Here is a 20,758-nt window from a genome sequence, read left to right as displayed (position 1 = left end):
CAAGGCCTTCTGTTCTTCACTGACTGTGGGTAGCTCAACTGAATCCAGGAACTCCGTTAGGATATATCTAGGGCCAGTACCTCGGGCTTTATAAAGTTCCCGGTAGTGGTCAGTCAGCGCCCGGTGAATTTGACGCTGCGTATACACCATGGCCCCTCCCCCTGTGCAAATGGCACCGATCGGGGCGCCACGGCCCGTCGTTTGTGTCAGCCAGGCCAGTAGACAGCCAGCTCTCTCCGCCTTCGCGTGCGTCCTGGCCGTGTGCGCCGCGTAATTGTGGCATCTCCATTTTTCAATTGGCACCGCATGTTCACCTCGAAGGGCACTAAGCCTGGTCGAGTGCCTACCAGTCCCTTCGCCTTCCCTTTCGTATTGCAGGAGCACTGACTCCAAGCGAGTCAGGGAAGCCAACACTGTGGCGCGGATGTTCCACGTGGCACCTATACAATGCCCGCGAATAGTTGCTTTGTGCGCATCCCATTCCACCATAGGGTCACTCGCTGTCTCCGCATTCACTTCAAAGTAGGCTAGGATGGTCGTGCCCAGTGAGGACCGGAACTCGGCGTCTTCCAACGCGGTTGGCTGTAGCCGCCATGTGGGTACTGGGGTCCGGTCCGCTTTCCAACTAAGCGGGAACCACAAGGGGTTGTGGTCTGAGTGTGTCCTACCGAGGTATTCCGACCTAGCCAGGAGCGGGAGCAGGGACTGAGAGCCTATAATGCGGTCCAAACGGACGTGCAAGTCGTGAACTGGCGAGTAGTATGAGTACATTTTGTCTGTAGGGTGCTGTACGCGCCAAAGATCGTGCATTCCCCAATGCGCTAGCCAGTCCCGCAGAGCCTGTGCCATCGACGTTGCTGCCGCAGCACGTAAAGGCGGGAAGGAGCGGTCTAAGTGTGTGTCAAGAACCATGTTAAAGTCCCTGCCAAGCAACCAAGGGAGACCCATAATATGGATGAAGGACCTGATTTAAATTCGCCAGAAAAGAGGGCTGATCCGTATTCGGGCATATAAAGATCCCAATAGGACCGCCTGTCAGTTTAACCGCCCCTGCGCGAGGGAGTAGCTCCCTTCCGGGTCCACTTGAGTGTCGTCGCATATAAAAGGGACCCTCACCCAGATAACGTGCCACGCGCATGCGCTGAGTATGTTGGGCCGTAGACCTGCCCTCTCCAGCGCCTACGAAGTCTGTCCAGTTGTATCTGGGACATGTGTGTCTCCTGCAGAAGCGCGATCCCCACCTTGGAACGCTGCATGTAGGAGAAGACAGAGTAGCGGGGTTAGGGGGTGTGCATGCCGCGGATTTTCCGAGATGCGGGTCTTAGTTTGCACCAGGGTGACTCCAATGCGCTCCACCGCTGACAAGACGGTGTCCATCTTTGCCGCCAGGGTGGTCACGGGCTCCATCTCTTCTCGCCTGTGCTCTTGCGTGGGGCCCGGGTCTGTCGTCCCTTGCTGCTTCGTTTGGGACTTGTCCCGGAGCCGACCCATCACAATCTGCTGCGCTGTGGGCATCTAGGGGTACCTCCACCAATCCGGACACTCGCGCGCTCGGTACAGGATGGAGCCGACTGGACGGGTTTTTGCCATTAGGGGTTGTCGCCTGAAGGCTCCAGGGCACGTGTGCCCCCTGGGGTGGGGGGGGGGGGCGTATAGTCTCAAGCGGTGGCCTGCACCGAGGGGTGCAACAGTTCTGGTGGCACAGCCCCGAACCCCACCAGTAGTAGCAGTGGGGCACAGTGTCTCGGGTACCTCCGGGGTAGTGACCGCCCAATGCAGCAGTATTGAAGATGGCGGCTGCGTCAAAATGGCGCCCGGGCCCAGCCGCACCCGGCCTCCGTCCAGCCGCGCGCGGAGTCGATGCGCTTCGCCGTTCCTCGCTGCCTCTGCCACCCGGCCAATTTCAGCGGCCTCCGCTGCCTCCTCGTGCCCCCTCCAGACGCACCCGACCTGGTGCAGCGACCCACCGCCTCAACGGCCAGCGTCTTATCAGGCTTGGTGCGGCCCCGGCGCAGGCTGACCCCCAGACTCGCCCCTGTGGTCCTCCATCAGGGGTCCAGTGGTGTCTGCGTTGCCACCCGGCAGCTCCCCCTGTCAAAGGCAGGATGTCCGGTGGCTGGTGCCTTCGCTGCCTCCCGCCGGGCTCACTCTGGGAGCAAGGTACCTCCTCTTCAGTGTGCAGTCTCTGTGGCGGCCCTCGGCGGAGCCCTGCGAAGGTCCCGGTGCGCCGCCGCCTCCCTCCTGGGTTCAGTGCGTCGTCTCCTCTTGCCCGGGTCCGCAGTGTCAGCGTACGGGTGTCACAGGCCAGGGCCCGTTTCCGCTCCTCACCGCGGTCCTTGCCAGCGTCTGCTGGAGAGCCTCAGTAAACCTCCGCCCTTGGGTTCAGACGCGCCTCCGCATTCGCCGCACTCCCGGTCTCAGGCTGGGGCTTCGCCTTCCGCCCGCCTTCACCTTCCGGGGCCGCTGCGACCCACTGCACCTCGCCCCAGTGGCCTTGGGCCTAAGGCAGGGTCTGTCGCTTTCGGGCCTGCCCCTCTCCGTGCCACAGGGGGATCCTGAGGGTGCCGAGGCAGAGTTTCGCGCCCTTGCCGGCTGTTTAGCAGCGACGGGCCCGGTCACCTCGCCACCACTATTTCCGCAGCAATCCAAGCTTCGCCACGTCCCGGAGGCTCCTGGGCATGCCCTCACACCGGCTCCGCTTTGGGGGAACAGTAAATGGCACTTCAGCAGGAGAAATGAAGGATATTAGGGGCCCTGTGGACGGAGCTCTATCGAGTTGCGTCCGCCATGTTTGGCTGGCTGGCCACGCCCCCATGAGCCTTATGTTTTATGTCGGTTGCAGTGAGTTATCCTTCAGAATTCTCCCATCTTTCCTTAGTAAAGTTGACTGATTTCTGCATCCATTAATTTTCCCTGCTCTTTTTCAGAAGTAGAGAGGACTTGTTGTACATTCTGGGTGTTGGAAGTCACCAGAATATTAGTTGTAAAGGCCAGATTACCACCAGTCGTAACAATAATGTCTTGTATCGAGCTGTTTGCTTCATTCTTGCTTTCACAATACAGGTTTCAAGATCATAATGTGCTACTAAGGAATGACCAGAACTTTGGCTGGCAAACCAATGATTCATTCTGCTAAAGGCGGAGCAGCTGCAGCTATCAACCTAAGGACATTTCCTTGTTCTGGACATTTCAGGGGTACCTGGTCAATTCCTACTTTCAACAAACTCTTCTGTATTGATTCTAACTCAAATAACCTGTTGAATGTAGCTTCCAGCCCTGAGAGATTTTCATACATGTGCCTATCTTTTATCGTTAGTGTTTTGGATTTTCTGGGGGTGAGGGTGGGGCTGGTTTGGGGAAGGGGGTGTCCCAGGCAGGGTTTCCTTTAAGCTTATTTGTCTATTCCACTGTTAAGGCCAGTAGAAAGAATCCCATGATGAAAAGTGCTCAATCCTGTTTTCACATTCTATTTATTTCACATTTAGCTACATTTTCCATTTTAGTTTTCAATTTAAAAATGGTAGAAACTGTAGTTTTTCATCTAAGTTTAATTGGCCAAATTAACCAAATATACAGTGTTGTCTCTTATGGGTAAGATGTCGCTTAAAACCACGTTTTGTTTATTCTAATGTATTGTACAAGTGAAAGTGTTCTGAGCAACTAGAAGCATAAACATTCTAATGTTATGGATGAAGAGCGAATACCCACGACAATCGTACTTAGATTACAGATAAATACTTTTTTTCCCTTCATCTATACTATACTTTTTTCATTGTTTATAGTCTATAAACAATGAAAAAAGTGAGTTTTCTATATTTCCTTAGTCAAAATGTATCTTTAACTCGTTGGATGGTCACAATATTCACTTGCATGTCTGCTGTTTTGAATGAAGAACTTTGGTCTATTCTGTAATGAGAATTTTGATCTTTTTTTATTTCAAAGATATACATCCAAAATCTGTAATGTACTGTTTGCCTTAGAATTGCGTATTCCTTTTTGTTTTAGTACCATAAACCAAATCTTTTCCCAATTTCTGTCTTAAATCATATTTGCTTCGTAATTTGCCTCGTTTTGATCTCTCGATGCTTTCTTTTGGAAGATTCTATATTTGTAGTGTGCTAAGTCGGCTCCCCGAGCTGTCTATTTCTATCCGGAATTATTCGCACTTTCCCCGGGGACCGGCGCGATCATTTTCCTGCAAGGTGTGTGTAATGACGGGGGCTGCGATCCGCCGCTGACAGGGAGCCAGAATACTCTTTCCCCCATGAAGCAGCACACAGGTGAGCTGAGGTGGCCTGTGGAGCAGCTGGGAGGCTGTGCGGCCTTCTCGCTGTCGCCGTAAGATCGGCGCTGCTCCTGCGGGACGCTGCTGGTGCCCACACTTTGAGCGCTGCCTTGCCCCGTTCAGAGATATTGGCCCCACGGGGTGTCTCTGCCCTTCTTTCTGGGCACTCCGCATGCCGCTCCGGTGCAGGCCCACATAATTGAACCTAGCAGCGCAGAGCCTGCACAGGCCTAGAATAGCGGCTGGAATTGGGCCATAACAGGATTACCGCGCATGCTACTGGGCTCTTGGCAGATTTTCTGTGGTGGCTATTGGTGGTGAATGCAATGTTTCTACTCCCACTCCCTCCCATTGATTATATTGGAGCTCTCCTGCACCTCCGTGGCTGCCAGTGTGGGACCCTGCCCTTGGCTCTGTGTGTTGGAGGCTCCACGTGCTTTCCGGCTGCAGGAGCACCAGGTCCTGGGGGCATGCTCTGAGGTCCGTGGAAGGTCCAGGGGTCGGTCACTTGACTCGGATACATTCAACAGGGGGTGATGCCCTGATACCAGCTTTACCCTCCCTCACCTGTGGCGTGACTGCTAACATCTGGGCTTCTTTTGGGCTGAAGTGTGCATTTGTGAGCGCCCATTTTGTATGTTTATGGCCTGTTGCTATAATTCGACTACCATGTCGTCGTCCTACCTCTGATCCCGAAGACGGCGCCCCCTTCCCTGATCTGGAGGATCTGCTGAGCACTGAAATAGAAATGGACCTGCTCCTTTCCCAGGTTTCGATGATCTGCTGAACATGGAAATAGAAATGGACCTGCTCCTTTCCCAGGTTTCGATGATCTGCTGAGCGTGGAAATAGAAATGGACCTGCTTCCTTCACAAACTATTGTGGCCATCTGTAATGTAACTGTAATTGATGTACCGCTGTAACACGCCTTAATCCTCATGTAAAGCGCTCTGATACCTCGAGGTCTAGCCTGGACTTCCTTGTCTCCTCGCTGTCTCCTACCCCCCACTCCTTCCCTCCTTCATTCTTTGCTTGCCTCCCCCATTCCTTTCCCCCTGAAACTCTCTACTCCTGCTTGCTCTGTTTTTCCATGTGCCAATTCTCCGCTTAATCTCCCTCCCCGTCACCCTTTTACGTGACCCCCCTTACCCTCGACACACCTTGAACCAATGGGTGTAATTGACGTACCTTCTGTACCAATGTGTAACTTGTAACCTATGTAACTCTCCTCATGTAAAGCGCTCTGATACCTCTGGGTCTAGCCAGCGCTCTATAAAATTAAAGTAAATAAAAAAAATATATAAATAAAATTAGTGTGATGGGTAATTTGTGTGTTGTGCCACACTAAATTAATTGACCACACTGACTATCCACAATTATGTACTCCTTTTTTTTATTCTTGCTCACACTTTTCTTCATTTAAGACATTAAGAGTCTGCTACCTTCTTACACTTTTTAGCTATGTGGGTTTTTGTGTGCAGACCCGTCTGAGCACGCTTCATAATTTTAAAAGCTGAACTCCTTATCTCTGTATCTGTGTCATTCTTTTCTAGTTCCTCATGAGTGGAACGCTTGCTGCACTATAAGCTGAATTCTGGGGGTTTCACATTAAATTGAGCCTCCAATCTCACATAGTTTTATTTGATTTCTCACAGCACCCCGGTAGATGTGAACAACCGTGAAATGATGCTGAAGATAATAAACAGTGCTATCAACACCAAAGTGATAAACCTTTGGGCTGACCTGGCATGCAACATTGCCCTTGATGCTGTAAAAACGGTGGAGTTTGAAGAAAATGGCAGGAAAGAGATTGATATAAAGAAGTATGCAAAAGTTGAAAAGGTACATAGCCTTGATATTTAAAGTCTAAGTGACCTGCTTTATGACTTTTAAAAATGGCCCTGAACTACTACAGAGCGATGGGCTTTGTAATCCGTGCAGACCATGTGAATTGGAGCAGGGATAGCAGTGCAATGAATGCAATACTTAAGACCAGTGTTTTCACAGTGGTTAATAATTTAAACCGTGCAGAAGGAGCTGCCTTTCAGCATAGGAGGCAAGCGTAGCCTTTTGTTTGACAGCTTAATCAAAGGCGAGTGGAGGTTGAAGGGGTGGCATAGGACGGAAGTTTTAGCTTGTCCTTTGTATCTAAATAAAAAACAGTGTGTTTGCTGATATAGTTTGAGTCTAGCTAGCAACCGACTGGAAACAGTGGTCTGTTTGAAAAGGAAGATTTTTTTTTTAATACAAAATTTCTACATCTTTTTTCTAATTTCATTTTTTTTGTGTTGGTCCTTTACCAGATTCCTGGAGGTATTGTTGAAGAGTCGTGTGTGCTCCGTGGTGTTATGGTAAACAAAGATATCACTCACCCTAAAATGCGCAGGCACATCAAGAACCCTCGCATTGTCTTGTTGGATTGCTCTTTGGAGTACAAGAAAGGAGAGAGCCAGGTGAGGCTAGTGGGTTTGTTTTGGAGACTGGTGGATAACAATGTAGAATGTAATGTGATCCTTAAATCTTTGGGCCCTTGACCATTTTGTATGAACTGTTACCATGGTTTTGCTAAAGGGAATGTTGTTTTGAAGAAAAACAGTTTCTGGTCATTTGAAACGACATTAACTAGGCTTTCTGATGTGCCTCTGTCCCTTCAGACAGAGATTGAAATTACTAAAGAGGAAGACTTTGCTCGTATTCTACAAATGGAGGAAGAATATATTCAGCAAATTTGCGAGGATATCATCCGTCTAAAACCAGATGTCATCTTCACAGAAAAAGGAATCTCCGGTAATTGTGTAATTCTTCACTTTTTAAAATGTAGATTTTTTTTTTTTCTCACCGAAAAGAGTTGTGGTCCTTGTTCCTTCTGGGCACTCAAGGCTGCTTGTTCCAGTTATTAATTGCTCTGCGTCTACAACATAAGTTGCCTTTTTTTGTTTTGACAATGTAGAACGTAATAGTAGAATTGTGTTTCGCATTTGTAAAGTTTTATATATTTTCATGGCTCATTCAAAAAACATTTATTTTTTGTCTGAAAGTAAATGGCTGTCTTGTGTATAATTTGTACCAACGTAATACTAATCACCAGAGATGTGGCTTCAGTTTGAGGAAGAAATGTGGGATGACTTGCTATAGATTTGGTGGTACCTAGGAAACCTCTATTGAAGTCCTGAAAACGATCCGTTTTGTACTAACAATCTTCTTACCTTTATGTACGTATAAGTTCTCTTATACAGCTCTCCTCTCACACCCTGAAGAAGCGCCCAAAAATCCAGTATCCCAGCCAGCCCAGATTCACAGCCCTAAGAAAAGCAGCCTTCTATCTATCCCTGTCCTTTATTTTACAGAAACCTCAAATGACCATCTTTTGTGGGACTTGAACTCACTCAATACAAGTTCTCCAAACCTCTCTTTTGTCATTGTTTATTTTTTTGTTTGTTCTTTCTTCTGGAAGGTTGCTGTATTAGGTGATTTACATGTTACTTAGAAGTTGTGCTACTTGACAGTATACCAGCTGGAAGCCTTAGGAACCGTAAACAAATTTAGTTAATTCCCCATTGCTGTTAATCCTGTAAGCACCCTTCTTAACTGCGAACACACTTATTACACCCTCGGCTCCCTCTCCGCCCTCTGAACAGTTCTTGTCTATCATTTGATTGATTTAGTGCCCATGTACCCCAAAGGCTTGTTCCCAGTTATTCTCTGTACTAGTTTATAGCTACTTCAGAACCATTTGGAAATGTCTACACTAGAGAGAGGATTAAGGATAAATGTACATACATACAGCTGTTACTTTAAAATGTTTAAAGATGCCTAGCACATGCTCTGCTCTACACACACACTTGACATCCTACCGACGCATCCCCATTTGCATCTTTCATAGTTCTGGTTCTGCCGTTTTCCTCCAGAAAGGAGGGAATAACCTCTACTGACACTCCACCTTTTTGGTTTTCGGAATTCTACATTGTAGGATCTTCATTGATAGTGAAACCGCACACACACTCTATTTGCATTTGCCTTTTAGTGTGTCTGTTTTCAATTTCATGCACCTGAATTTGGTCATGTGTGGCTGCGACAGGCGGGCGGCAGCGTGCGTGTGTAACCTTTCTTAAATTCCACGCCGCCAGCCCGCCTTATCTGGAAGCACACACGCACCGGCAATGGCAGTCCGGTGCTTAATTTGTAAAAAAAAAAAATGAAATGCAGGTGCTCAAATGTTGTTGGGAGACCACACCCACTTTCCCGACTCCACCCACTTCTCTGCTGGCTCCACCCACTTGTTCTATTAGTTCCACCCAAAAACTCAACTGGCACTGCTGAAAGCCAGATGTAATACTGGATCTGAATTTCAGCAAGGGAGCCCTGCTCAAGTAAGGTTTTGATAGGAGTTGACCCCGCCCTGCGGGGGGGGGGGGAAATCATATAGTACTTAAATGAGCCATTTATCACTTCCAGTGGCCAAATAGTTGAATATTCTGTGAAAGCAATTACTTTATCAATTGTGCTTGTTACTAGTACTCACTCCCGGAGCTATATATGTGCATTTATTAAAATTCACAATTCGTAAAAAGCATAGTACTTAACTAGCATTTCCAAATGTAGTTCTGTATCACAGACCAGACAGAGATTACAAAAGAGGCACATATTTTCTATATGCACTGTGTTTCTTAAAATTCACTTGGTCATCAAAATACTCGGGGAAACATTTTTGAACCTCTATGTTCGAGATCTGAGGGTTTCATTTCTGGATTATGCAGCTTTTCTTTGTCTTTGAATATTTTCCTTAAATTAATGGTGATTCGAATTCTGAATTTGAAATAAAGATGCATTCCAGAATTCATAACCTCAGTTTAAGGGTCCTCTCAACAAAGCACCAGCAGCACCAATTATCCAACTGCTTTTTTGCTTATTTCTCACACTTAGAATATAAACCTGCACACATACTGCCACTCTTGGACACATATTCAAAATGTTCCAAAAAGCCACAAAGCATGCAAAATACCTTCCTAACTGGACATTTCGGATTGTGCCACATTAGATAAAGCAAATGTCTTCACAGCCTTTTCTCTCTGGTAATGCATGCTCTTTGGAAGAGCAAATATTTCCTGAAGTGACAGATTCATGCATGTTAACAAACAATGTGATATAATTTTATACTGCATAATACCTCAGTCACAGACTGTGGTAAACTTTCTAAGCACGCAACACTGCCGCACACAAATCTATAGCCTCCGCCAACTGTTGGTCCCTCTAAAATAACTGAGTCAGGTAGGCACACAAATCAAAATGTTTCTCTGGCCATATTCCTCTGCCCTGATAGTCATGAATTCTGTCACAGCATTATCCAGTGATAAATGTTTACAAACATCCTGTTTCACCACATCTAGGCGTAAGGCATGCTTATTTCCATTGAGGGATTATATTTTGCACATTGTCACCTATCTTACCCAACGGTGCACCACAGCACAGTGTACGCGGTACATATTACTGGGCCTGGTCGGCGAAATTGAGTGCCTGAGTCCACCACCACCTGCTATCATATGAGCAGATTCAGCACTGATTGTACCACAAGTTACCTCCATCTCGCACAGAAATGTGTTGCTTTAACACTATAGTTAATGCTTAGAGCTCCGAGTCCACAAATGTAAATAAACACTTCCTGAATCAAGCGTTCGTAAACTAAGGAAGATAACATTTCTAATTGCAAAGTACAGCTAGTAATTAATAAACACACATTAGCTTCTTCAACAAATGTGAACTGCTCCAGTATGCAAAATACTTCAAACGGAAATATTTAAGTAAGATTTTTGAAACCGAGCCAGAGCCAAACTTCTCTCTGACAAGACCGTGATTGATGGCTCCCATTCAGAAGGAGGCTACATACAGAGCCATATAGCATGAGAGCAGAGAGCAGAGAGAACGACCACAAAATAAATTTAAATATGTCCAAATCATTAAGTGAATTGCCGTAAGTAAACGTTGCTGTGGAGAAAGCATCTCTAGTACACAAATGTGTCTGCTTTCATATTCAGAAAAGGCGCGTCTGTTACTAAAACTGGACATTGATTGCAGAACTGCCTACCCGAGACCTGGTGCTGCACACTTCACGACACGCTCCTGCTTAAAATAATTGAGCCGGACTGCAATTGCCGGTGCGTGTGTGCTTCCTGATGATAAAGCGGGCTGGCAGCGTGGAATTTAAAAAAAGGTTACACACGCATGCTGCTGCCTGCCTGTCGCAGCCACACATGACCAAATTCAGCCCAATCCGAGCCCTCCCTACTGGCAACACAAAATGAAGGCATGGATTTATAAGTGGCTCAGCTCTCCAAGGGAGACAGAGTGAGAATGCGGATCTTATGAACAGTCCTTTTTATTTCATTTTTTAACGCAGGCTGCTGTTATGAGTTGGCAGTGGCAATCTGGGCTAGGCCTGGCCCTGATAAATAAGTGCCGGTGCTATGCACCGGAAAGCACCGGCACAAATTACGCACTGGGGCTGACAGCCAAGCAATGTTCTACCTGAATAAATGAGGCAGAATGAGATCCAGAAATCTATCGCAAACAGGATGCTATTGCCAGAAATCTACTGCTCACTGCAGTTCATTCCCAGATGTAGATATTGTGAAAGTAAACTCCCTTAGCCAATGTTTTCAAGAAAGCCAAATTGTGTTCCTTAACTACAAGAATCTGCACTGCATCCCACAAATCGACATTTCACAACTGTAGAAAACTTCCAAGCTGCCACCCAGTACTACCAGTGAGGTATTGTATTTATACCAGTTTTCAGTAATTCCTTGGTCCTCTTCAAACTAAGGTACTCTGAAACCAAGATGGCTCCGGTCACTCCACTCCAGGATGGCCACACTTCAATCTTCTCTGTGTCTGGAGTGTCATCATAGGCTGCTGGTGTGCAAGCGGAGTCTCCTTTTCATGTTCTAGATCTTACACCTCAACCTACCATGGCTGTGCTGTGAAGCCTTGCTCCCGAACATGTCTTGTATGGGCATGTAAATCTGCCTCAAAACTGCTTGGACATTCAACAAGGTCAAGCAGCCTTCTACCACAGTATCTTTCTTCTACCCCAGGAAGAAACACTTTGAGTAATGGAAGGCTTCATAGTGCATTCAAAAAAGTTGATAAGCCCCAGAAAGAATCCATTCTCCCTTTTTTGCGAAGTCTGGTGAAAATCTGAGCTACGGTTCTTGGCAATTTAAATACAACTTGCAGCCATACCAGCATAGAAATTGTTCTTCACAAGCCTTGTTTCAGACCTTTTTACCAAAGGATTTAATGGAGAGAATGGATAAAGTTTTTTCCAATTATTAAACTTTCTCTCCTTCAGGAGTAATTCTTTCAAAGGATATAACTACTTCCTTTCAGTCTATCCATAAAACTTCATTGCAGCGGATATTTTAGAATGCAGCCTTTCTTGAGGCTGTGACATAGGCCTGCAGGGTTAGTGAAATAAAACCATTGTGTTCTCGTAAAACATATGTGTCATGACAATAGAGTGGTCATGAAAGCTTACTTGGGTTTCCTTACCAAAATAGTTTTCATATGATTTTCCATTTCCTGCTCAACCTTTGTCTATCCCTTGTCTCAAGCTGAGAAAGCTCTACAGACACTAGATGTCACTAGTTTCAGTCTGGACAAAACCGAAGACCTTATAAATGTGTGGATCATGCATTTGCATGCATTTGCCCATGTCTAAATAAGACCTTTTAAGATAGCTACTCTCATGAAATTAGGTGTTACCAGAAGGCTTAAAATATCCTTCCCTTGTAGACCGAAGGCTCACTATGCGAGAGTCCGAAGCTACAGCTAATACCTTAAACATTCCAGTTGGACAATTGGAGAGCTTTATAAGAAAAACATTTGAAGATTTATTCATTCCATTACAAGATGACATTTTACAATTGTAAGATGCAGATAGGCCTTTTTTTTTTTTTTCTTTTTTTCTTTTTCAAGAAAAAGTTATTGTATGGATGTGTGTAGTACACCATCACATTGCCGACTAAAGTGTGGAGAAAAAAAGGCACCAGGCCTTTCCATCCATGCCTTTAGGAGCTAGAATATCCCTGTATTTTTCAGGACCACGCCAATGCTGTTCCAATTTAGGAAAACATTGAAGACTCTCCTCTTTAAAAGAAGGAACACTACATCAAAAAGCATTAACCATCCGTACCTCCGCTACCTTTCACTCGTTTCCTTTATGCTGATCTTCGACCCTTTACAGTGATTTTGCTTCCTTTTGTCTAGGTTTGCACAGTGGCAATGCCATGTACGTGCATACATACGTTCTCAAGTGCTCTGGGATTTCATATGTAGACATGACTGGTAAATGCTGGTGACACAAATAAAGATTCCGGTCAATGAGAACTAGGATTACAAGTAGGTAACATGTCTTTCTAATTAAAATGCTGGAAGTGACTTTGCCCTTTTTGTTTCTTTGATTATTTATTTATTTATTTATTTATTTATTTTTTCAGATTTGGCCCAACATTATTTGGTAAAAGCCAACATAACTGCTATTCGCAGAGTCAGGAAAACTGATAACAACAGAATTGCACGGTATGTTCAGGCACTTACGGATTGTTTTCTGAGTAAAACAGTTATGACATTTTATTATCCATCGCTAGGAATCTAGGTCATTTTTAAGCCACAGTATTTAAAGCAAGTAATAGTGAAGTCTGTGTAGATACATTAATTGGCGTTAATCAAGTGAAAAAATGGACACTTGTAACAGATCCAGACCATTAGTTGGAAAAACTATGGTACCCTCAAAAGACCCAATGTGAATAGGTGTAGCGGTATATATCATTCCTCCGCCCCTACATTGTGGTTCGTTGGCAGTTATCATTGGGTACCATAGGTAGTGTGGGTGCCTGCCTCAACCTGAGGCTCCTCTGGTCTGGATTGCAGTGGCCAGAGAGAAAAAATATATAGTGCAAGAAGAAAAAAGTTAAAAAAAGATCAGCACTTTTAAGTATTTTAATAAAATAGTGTAGATCTTATATTAAAATCAATGGGTACTTATCTAGGATCGAATTATGAGATCCAGAAGTATTCAAATTACAGGAGTGTCGACATGTTTCAGCCCCCTCTGGCTCAAAGGAGTCTACGGGGCTTTCGTCAGGACAAAAATGACAAACAAACAAAGAGATTCTACTCACACTTAATATGTGGAGTTCAAAGGAAAAGGCGAGGGTCAAATTAAACCACTCGAGTTTTTGCGAGCCTGTAAAAGACAATACAAACAGACATGTTGTGCAGAGTAATGAAACATTTGTATCATGTAGCTAGAATGAGAAAGGCACACTAGTAAGCAATAGTCTTAACTAGCAACACAGAGCTTATTTTTAGCTACGCAAATTTACATTTCTAAACATTAGGAGCATTCCCTGGTAGGATAGAGGAGAGAGGGGTAAGTCGAGAGCGTTCACATGTGCTGTAAAGATGTATGTTACAGCGCCAATCAGTGCTTAGTGGAGTCACAATAAGTATAATGGAATATGACTCATCATACGTGTTTTAGAGTCTGTCACTACTTTGAACTCAAGTACTATAAACTCAAGGGGGGGCAAATACAGCGAGACTGTCAGCGTTGTTAATGTGAGACGTTCTGAATTTAAGAACGCGGTATATGCTGGCTCTAATGCAGTAAGGTAGCGCGCTCGAGCATGCATTTATGGAGAGGCACTTACCCCCTGATTAGGAGATTCAAGCTAGATGTCTCTTACCTTCTTGTAGAAGGAATTGGAAGTTCCGAGCGAGGTGCGCGCTGCGCCATTACCCGCGTGTGTGCTTCCCTACGCCGCTTGTGCTGACTCTGCCCCCGGACGTCAGAGCAGCGTCCGGGGGAGGGATTAAGACTGCGTTTTTTTCTTTTTTTCTTAATCCCTCCCCCGGACGCTGCTCTGACGTCCGGGGGCAGAGTCAGCACAAGCGGCGTAGGGAAGCACACACGCGGGTAATGGCGCAGCGCGCACCTCGCTCGGAACTTCCAATTCCTTCTACAAGAAGGTAAGAGACATCTGATCAATTTTTACCTGTCCCTCACAGCTCTGAACCTCCCCGATGCAAGCTTGAATCTCCTAATCAGGGGGTAAGTGCCTCTCCATAAATGCATGCTCGAGCGCGCTACCTTACTGCATTAGAGCCAGCATATACCGCGTTCTTAAATTCAGAACGTCTCACATTAACAACGCTGACAGTCTCGCTGTATTTGCCCCCCCTTGAGTTTATAGTACTTGAGTTCAAAGTAGTGACAGACTCTAAAACACGTATGATGAGTCATATTCCATTATACTTATTGTGACTCCACTAAGCACTGATTGGCGCTGTAACATACATCTTTACAGCACATGTGAACGCTCTCGACTTACCCCTCTCTCCTCTATCCTACCAGGGAATGCTCCTAATGTTTAGAAATGTAAATTTGCGTAGCTAAAAATAAGCTCTGTGTTGCTAGTTAAGACTATTGCTTACTAGTGTGCCTTTCTCATTCTAGCTACATGATACAAATGTTTCATTACTCTGCACAACATGTCTGTTTGTATTGTCTTTTACAGGCTCGCAAAAACTCGAGTGGTTTAATTTGACCCTCGCCTTTTCCTTTGAACTCCACATATTAAGTGTGAGTAGAATCTCTTTGTTTGTTTGTCATTTTTGTCCTGACGAAAGCCCCGTAGACTCCTTTGAGCCAGAGGGGGCTGAAACATGTCGACACTCCTGTAATTTGAATACTTCTGGATCTCATAATTCGATCCTAGATAAGTACCCATTGATTTTAATATAAGATCTACACTATTTTATTAAAATACTTAAAAGTGCTGATCTTTTTTTAACTTTTTTCTTCTTGCACTATATATTTTTTCTCTCTGGCCACTGCAATCCAGACCAGAGGAGCCTCAGGTTGAGGCAGGCACCCACACTACCTATGGTACCCAATGATAACTGCCAACGAACCACAATGTAGGGGCGGAGGAATGATATATACCGCTACACCTATTCACATTGGGTCTTTTGAGGGTACCATAGTTTTTCCAACTAATGGTCTGGATCTGTTACAAGTGTCCATTTTTTCACTTGATTAACGCTGATATTGTTTGGGGAAATAAAATGGACACGTTTTCCTCGTCCCTCCTCTGATTATTCTAGATACATTAATTGCCTTTATTTTTAAAAATAAATATCTATTGTACAAAAATCGTAATGAAAACTTAGTCACACACTTCTACTTTTCTAAAGTTGATAATTTGCTACTGAAGTTTCTTCTCATCATTTTCAAGTTTTAGATTCATTTGCTAATTCAATTTCTCGACCTCAACATGGGCATCCTTCTGTTTAAAACATTTTTTTTTTTAATGGAACATGTTCTGCCTAAAACCAGGGTTCTGGAGAACGTTCTTTTTCTACTTTAAGCTTCCATTTTCCCCATACTGATCCCTCACCCTAGTGTCTCGCTTGTTCAGAGTCTTGCCACAAATGTTAATGAATGTGAATTCTGAATAGATCTTCTCACCTGCTTTCTTGAACGAAATTGGCTCTTTTGGCTGCTTGTTTTTGTTTGTGGGTTTTCCAGTACTTTCTGTACTTGGCAGTGTCTCCTTTCCGTTTTTTTTTAAAATTCTTTTTTTATTTTATTTTTTGTAGAATTGCAGACTTTAAAATTGTTTTTTCACAGTGGAACATTTTATTGAGACAAAAGCACGAGCAGCCCAATATAGCATAACCAGTAGAACCGTTCATCCACTCTATTTAACAGCCATTCATGTCCAAGAAATCCTAAGATATGTTATTTTCCAAACCCCCAGCTCATCAGGCTTCATCATCACTACTCTCAAGGGGAGGGGGGGGGGGGGGAATTGAAGCCTATAGCCATCCATCATGCCACCTTTTTCGTTGCCCTAGCTGTCCTGTTATGTTCCCTCCATTTTGATGAATATAAACTTATAACTGGCTCCTATATCCTGGTCACCTCCATGGGCCCTTGAAAGAAACCTACAGTGCAGACTTTACTAGTCACAGGTTTGACTAGCATACCACTTTCTCGTCTGTCTGCTGTGCCTCTGCAGGTATGCCCGATGGGAAACCCAGGAGCCTAAGAATGGTTGCCAAGCACTGTAGGAAGCTGGCCCTCTATATAGTATACACTGTGTAGAGGACAGGCAGCCCTTATTTGTTTACAGAGACACCAATAACAAACCCAAATGCTCTCTTTTGTGGAAAAATGGGGGCGAGCAGTTTAGATTTATCAGAGGGTAGTGCTGAGCATTTGTTGTACTCACGGAGGCAATAAATGACACACACAACAATAATGCAAGATTAATTTGGAAAAGTAACACATTTATATACGTTTTAACACCAAGAACTTCAAGATTAAGTAAGTACTTCTCGAGCGATTGATTATTTTTTTTCTTCAGGTAAGTAAAATGTTCATTTAAATGTTTCTTTACTTGCCAGTGCTTTACTTTGAGAGAAAAGGGATATCCTGCATACAGTTATCAAAATGTCTTCCCTATTTATTGGTAATGTCCAAGAATCGACTTGGATATCAAAGGGGCATTGTTGCTCATGTGGGTCAAGCACCAGTTCAATGCTTCCAAGCCCTTGTCTCATGTCCCGTATGTAGACATGAACATCATCCATGTATAGGGAAACTGCATGAAGCTCTGCTCCCAGGAGGGTGCCCCACTCCTGCCATGCGTGTGGCAGCTTTTGGGCTAACGGCTCCATTGCCAACACAAATAAAAGCGGTGACAGTGGGCATCCCTGACGTGTACCCCGATTGAACTCAAAAGGGGCTGAGGTAGGCTGACCCATCTTGACCTTCGCACTGAGGGCCCATTTAGAATAGGAAAATGAAACTACATTTAGAATAGGAAAATGAAACTAAGCAATCTCATCGGAAGCCAACTCCGCAAGAGTGCCGCAAATCTTTAACCAATCAACTGTGTCAAATGCATGTACTAGATCTATCACATGAAAGGCTGTGAAGGGCCAGTGGGATGGGGCCTGTCCCACACTCTGTTATGCCAATGTATATTCCGGATAGTCGAGTGACTAGGAAAAAAACAATTCTGGTCCGCATGCACCATTCTTGTTTTGCAAACTATCCACCTCTTTTTATAAAAGAGACCAAAAAAATGAACAACCAATCAGATTAGCCTCACCCCTTAGAACCCTCCCGAGAGAAACTCCGAACCTCCAGATTTTCTACTGCACGGTGTGCTAGGGAGTCTCCACTGAGCTCTGCTCAGTTTTTCCCTATTGTCCTTAAATCTACAGTTTTTTCCACCAGTTTTTTCTTCAAGACCTGCTTGGAATTTGTGTCAAGATGTCTGAAAAGGAGAAGAAAGCCCTCTTTAAAGCCTGTGCAACTTATGCTAAGAAGAGGTAGTATGTGGAAGACAAGCACAAGGATTGTATTAACTGTCTGCATCCGGACCACAAGTCAGCAGACTGTAAAATATGCTGCACTTTCTCTACAAAAATCTCTGCAAGACCGTGAGGGTTGCCTTTTGACCTGGCTCCAGAAGGTTAAGTCCAGGAAGGAACCAGTTTCCAGTGATAGTGACGACACATCCTCTGCAACATCTTCTAGAAGGTCTGCAAAAAGGGGTAGAGCCTCTCCTTCGTCTTCTTAAGAGCGTCCTGGTAAGACCTTAAAAAAGACCTCTCATAGGTCTGAAGGGCATAGTCCTGGTGAATCGCCTCACCGAGGTGTAAAGGAGAATGAAGGACTGTCTAAGGGAGTGATATCTGAGAGGAAATCCAGCTCTGTTCCTCCATCTTCTCCTCCTGCGGCTCCAAAGACATTCAAAAAGCACTCTTCACTCTCTTCTGAGGCGTAATCAATGATGAAAGCTCACTCGTTGACGACGCTGTCAACGACTCCGTCGACCAAAGCATCAAAGGTACAGTCCCAGTCTTCTTTCATCTCGGTCATCGGTGATTTAATTGTCTCCGGCGCTGTTTCAGAGTTCCGCGTCGACGACTTTGACTGTGGTGCCTGTGTCGTCGCCAATGGTGTTGTAGACGAGGATGTTGATGACTAGGGTGACTACGGCTACCACGTCCGACGGCTGGGGTGTAGACTGTCTAGACGACGGCTGCGTGGACGACGTTTATTTAATCGTCGACGATTCCCACATCCGCTTCGACGGCCCCGTCGACTAACTCGTAGACAGTGGAAAAAATTACAATTTCTCTAAAAAAGCACCAAATTACACCTGACATGACATCCCCCAGGAGGGTGACTCCTCGACCTCCTCCTGGAAGAAAAGGAATCTGAAGAAGATGGTCCTTTTGCCTATGCGAATAGCCCTTCTCAATTACACGTCAAGTGTCAGGACACAGACTCTGAGGGGGATTACGGGGAGGAGCAGCAATATGGCCCTTCCTCAGATTATCAAGAGGACTACCAGCCGAAGATGGCCTCCATGCCTTCCTATTTATTAGCAGACTTGCAGTCTATGCTTGTGGACTATAGAAGGAGGTTTGCAACACAACCTCCAAGTACCAGGTACTACTGTTCCTCCTGCTCATCCTGCTACCCCCAAATTGGCAACTCCTCAACCAATGCTTATGGTGCAGTACGCACCACCTGTTGTGTCTCTTGTTCATGATGATACCTCTGATGAGGACCAGGGCACTGGTGCAATACCAGATCCAGACGCAGAATGGGATGACTGTCATTCCTGGCCTGGCTTCTCCTGCACCAGCACCTGTTGATTCCCCTCCTGCAGACATAGGTGGTTTCCATATTTTGATGGAGAGGGCCCCAAAGAGGTTTGAGCTGCCCATGCACACAGAGCAGTCTGATGCTTCCTCTATTACTTCAAAGAGCCTTACAGGAAAGCTGTTCGCTCTATTCCGATTGTTGGTCATGTCTGGGATGAGGGGTTTAAAGTGATGAAGAATCCTGCCACAGTGATTCCAGTTTTGCCTTGCCTTGAGAAGAAATATAAAGCTTCAGACGATAGTCCGGCCTGCTTGGTCAGTCAGCCTAAACCTAACTCTGTAATTTCTCAGGCTACCCAAAGAAAAGTTGAAAAAACCTTCAGCTCTCCTCACGACATCTCCAGATAATGTGGGCAGACGCCTGGATAATGCGGGCAAGAAGTTTTCTTTCATGTCCAGTCTGTTGGTCAGGGCTGCTAACGCCTTAGCGATACTTGGTCGCTATGATCGCAAAATGTGGTGCGATCTTTCCCCATATCTGGACCGATTGCCTGAAGATGCGAAAAAAGAGGCTAAGAAGATTCTTTAGGAGGGAGAAGTAACTTCGGCTGGAGTGATTGACTGTGCAATGTACATTGCAATGACTGCGTTCCGCTCCCTTGCGGGCGCTGCTGTCCTTCGGCGTCCAGGCTGGCTGCGGGCTACATGGTTCCATCCAGAGGTCCAGAACAAGATCTTGGATCTTCCCTTTGATGGGGAAGCGCTCTTTGGGAAGCATATTGATGATGCGCTCCAGGACATCAAAAAAGACACAGAGACCGCAAAATCCTTAGGGACTCTGCAGTACCGCAAGGTACCCTTCCATGGAGCCAGAGGGAGAGGTAATGCCTCATATAGAGGAGGGTACCAACAACGTATAGCCAACGGCAAAATCAACCCTCTTCTTGCTCCAGATTGTCTAACAGAGGAATACAAGGACGCCAGGGGAGGGACTCCCTGAAGCTTCAATAGCGGCTTGCTGGCTCTTACTACTGTCACTTCTCCTCCTGTAACATCAGTGGGAAGCAGAATATCCCATTATCTCCACAACTGGCAACGAATGACATCGGACCGTTGGGTGCTGAAGATCATTCAATGTGGCCATACTCTGGAGTTTGTCCAAGCACCACCTTCCAAGCTCCCTTGCGCCACTGTGTCCAAACATCTCCGTCTACTACAATTGGAAGTCCATCAAATGCTCCTCAAAGGAGCGATAGAACCGGTCCCGATCTCTCAGCAGGGAGAGGGTTTCTACTCCAGGTTCTTCCTGATCCGGAAGACTTTGAAAAAGTGGCGGCCTATTCTAGATCTGAGGGAGCTCAACACATATCTCATCAAGCATTCATTTCGGATGGTTTCTCTGCAGGACATCCTTCGTCTTCTCAACTCAGGGGATTACATGGCCACATTGGACCTAGAGGGCGCTTATTTTCACGTACCCATACAACCAACCCACAGGAGGTTTCTTCGCTTCACAGTAGCCAATAGCCACTTTCAGTTCAAGGTCCTACCTTTTGGATTCCGATCTGCTCTGCGGATCTTTACAAAGGTGTAGGCTCTGGTAGCAGCCTTTCTTCGAAAACTGCATCAGGTCTTCCCTTGCCTAGACGATGGTTGCTGAAGGTTCCTACCTAGCACGCAGCAAAAGAATCGGTCAAAGCGTGCACACGCCTGTTCGACTATCTCGTACTAACACTCAACACAGAAAAGTCAACTCTGTCCATCCAGAACAGCTAGATTTCTGGG

At 45.5% G+C, this 20,758-nt stretch overlaps 1 protein-coding gene across 1 annotated transcript in view; it reads left to right on the top strand.

Moving 5' to 3' along the window:
- CCT3 (chaperonin containing TCP1 subunit 3) overlaps positions 1-20,758 on the top strand; it is a 194,239-nt gene that overhangs the window by 80,049 nt on the left and 93,432 nt on the right. Inside the window, exons 7-10 of the mRNA XM_078670260.1 lie at positions 5,941-6,127; positions 6,589-6,738; positions 6,940-7,072; positions 12,778-12,859. Of these exons, the coding sequence (XP_078526386.1) occupies positions 5,941-6,127; positions 6,589-6,738; positions 6,940-7,072; positions 12,778-12,859 (552 nt within the window). The remainder of the gene's footprint in view (positions 1-5,940; positions 6,128-6,588; positions 6,739-6,939; positions 7,073-12,777; positions 12,860-20,758) is intronic.

The sequence above is a fragment of the Lissotriton helveticus genome, chromosome 12 (assembly GCF_964261635.1).
Source record: "Lissotriton helveticus chromosome 12, aLisHel1.1, whole genome shotgun sequence".
NCBI classification, from domain to species: Eukaryota; Metazoa; Chordata; class Amphibia; order Caudata; family Salamandridae; genus Lissotriton; species Lissotriton helveticus.
The sequence above is the reverse complement of the archived record's forward strand: the minus strand, read 5'-3'. Positions and strand labels throughout refer to the sequence as shown.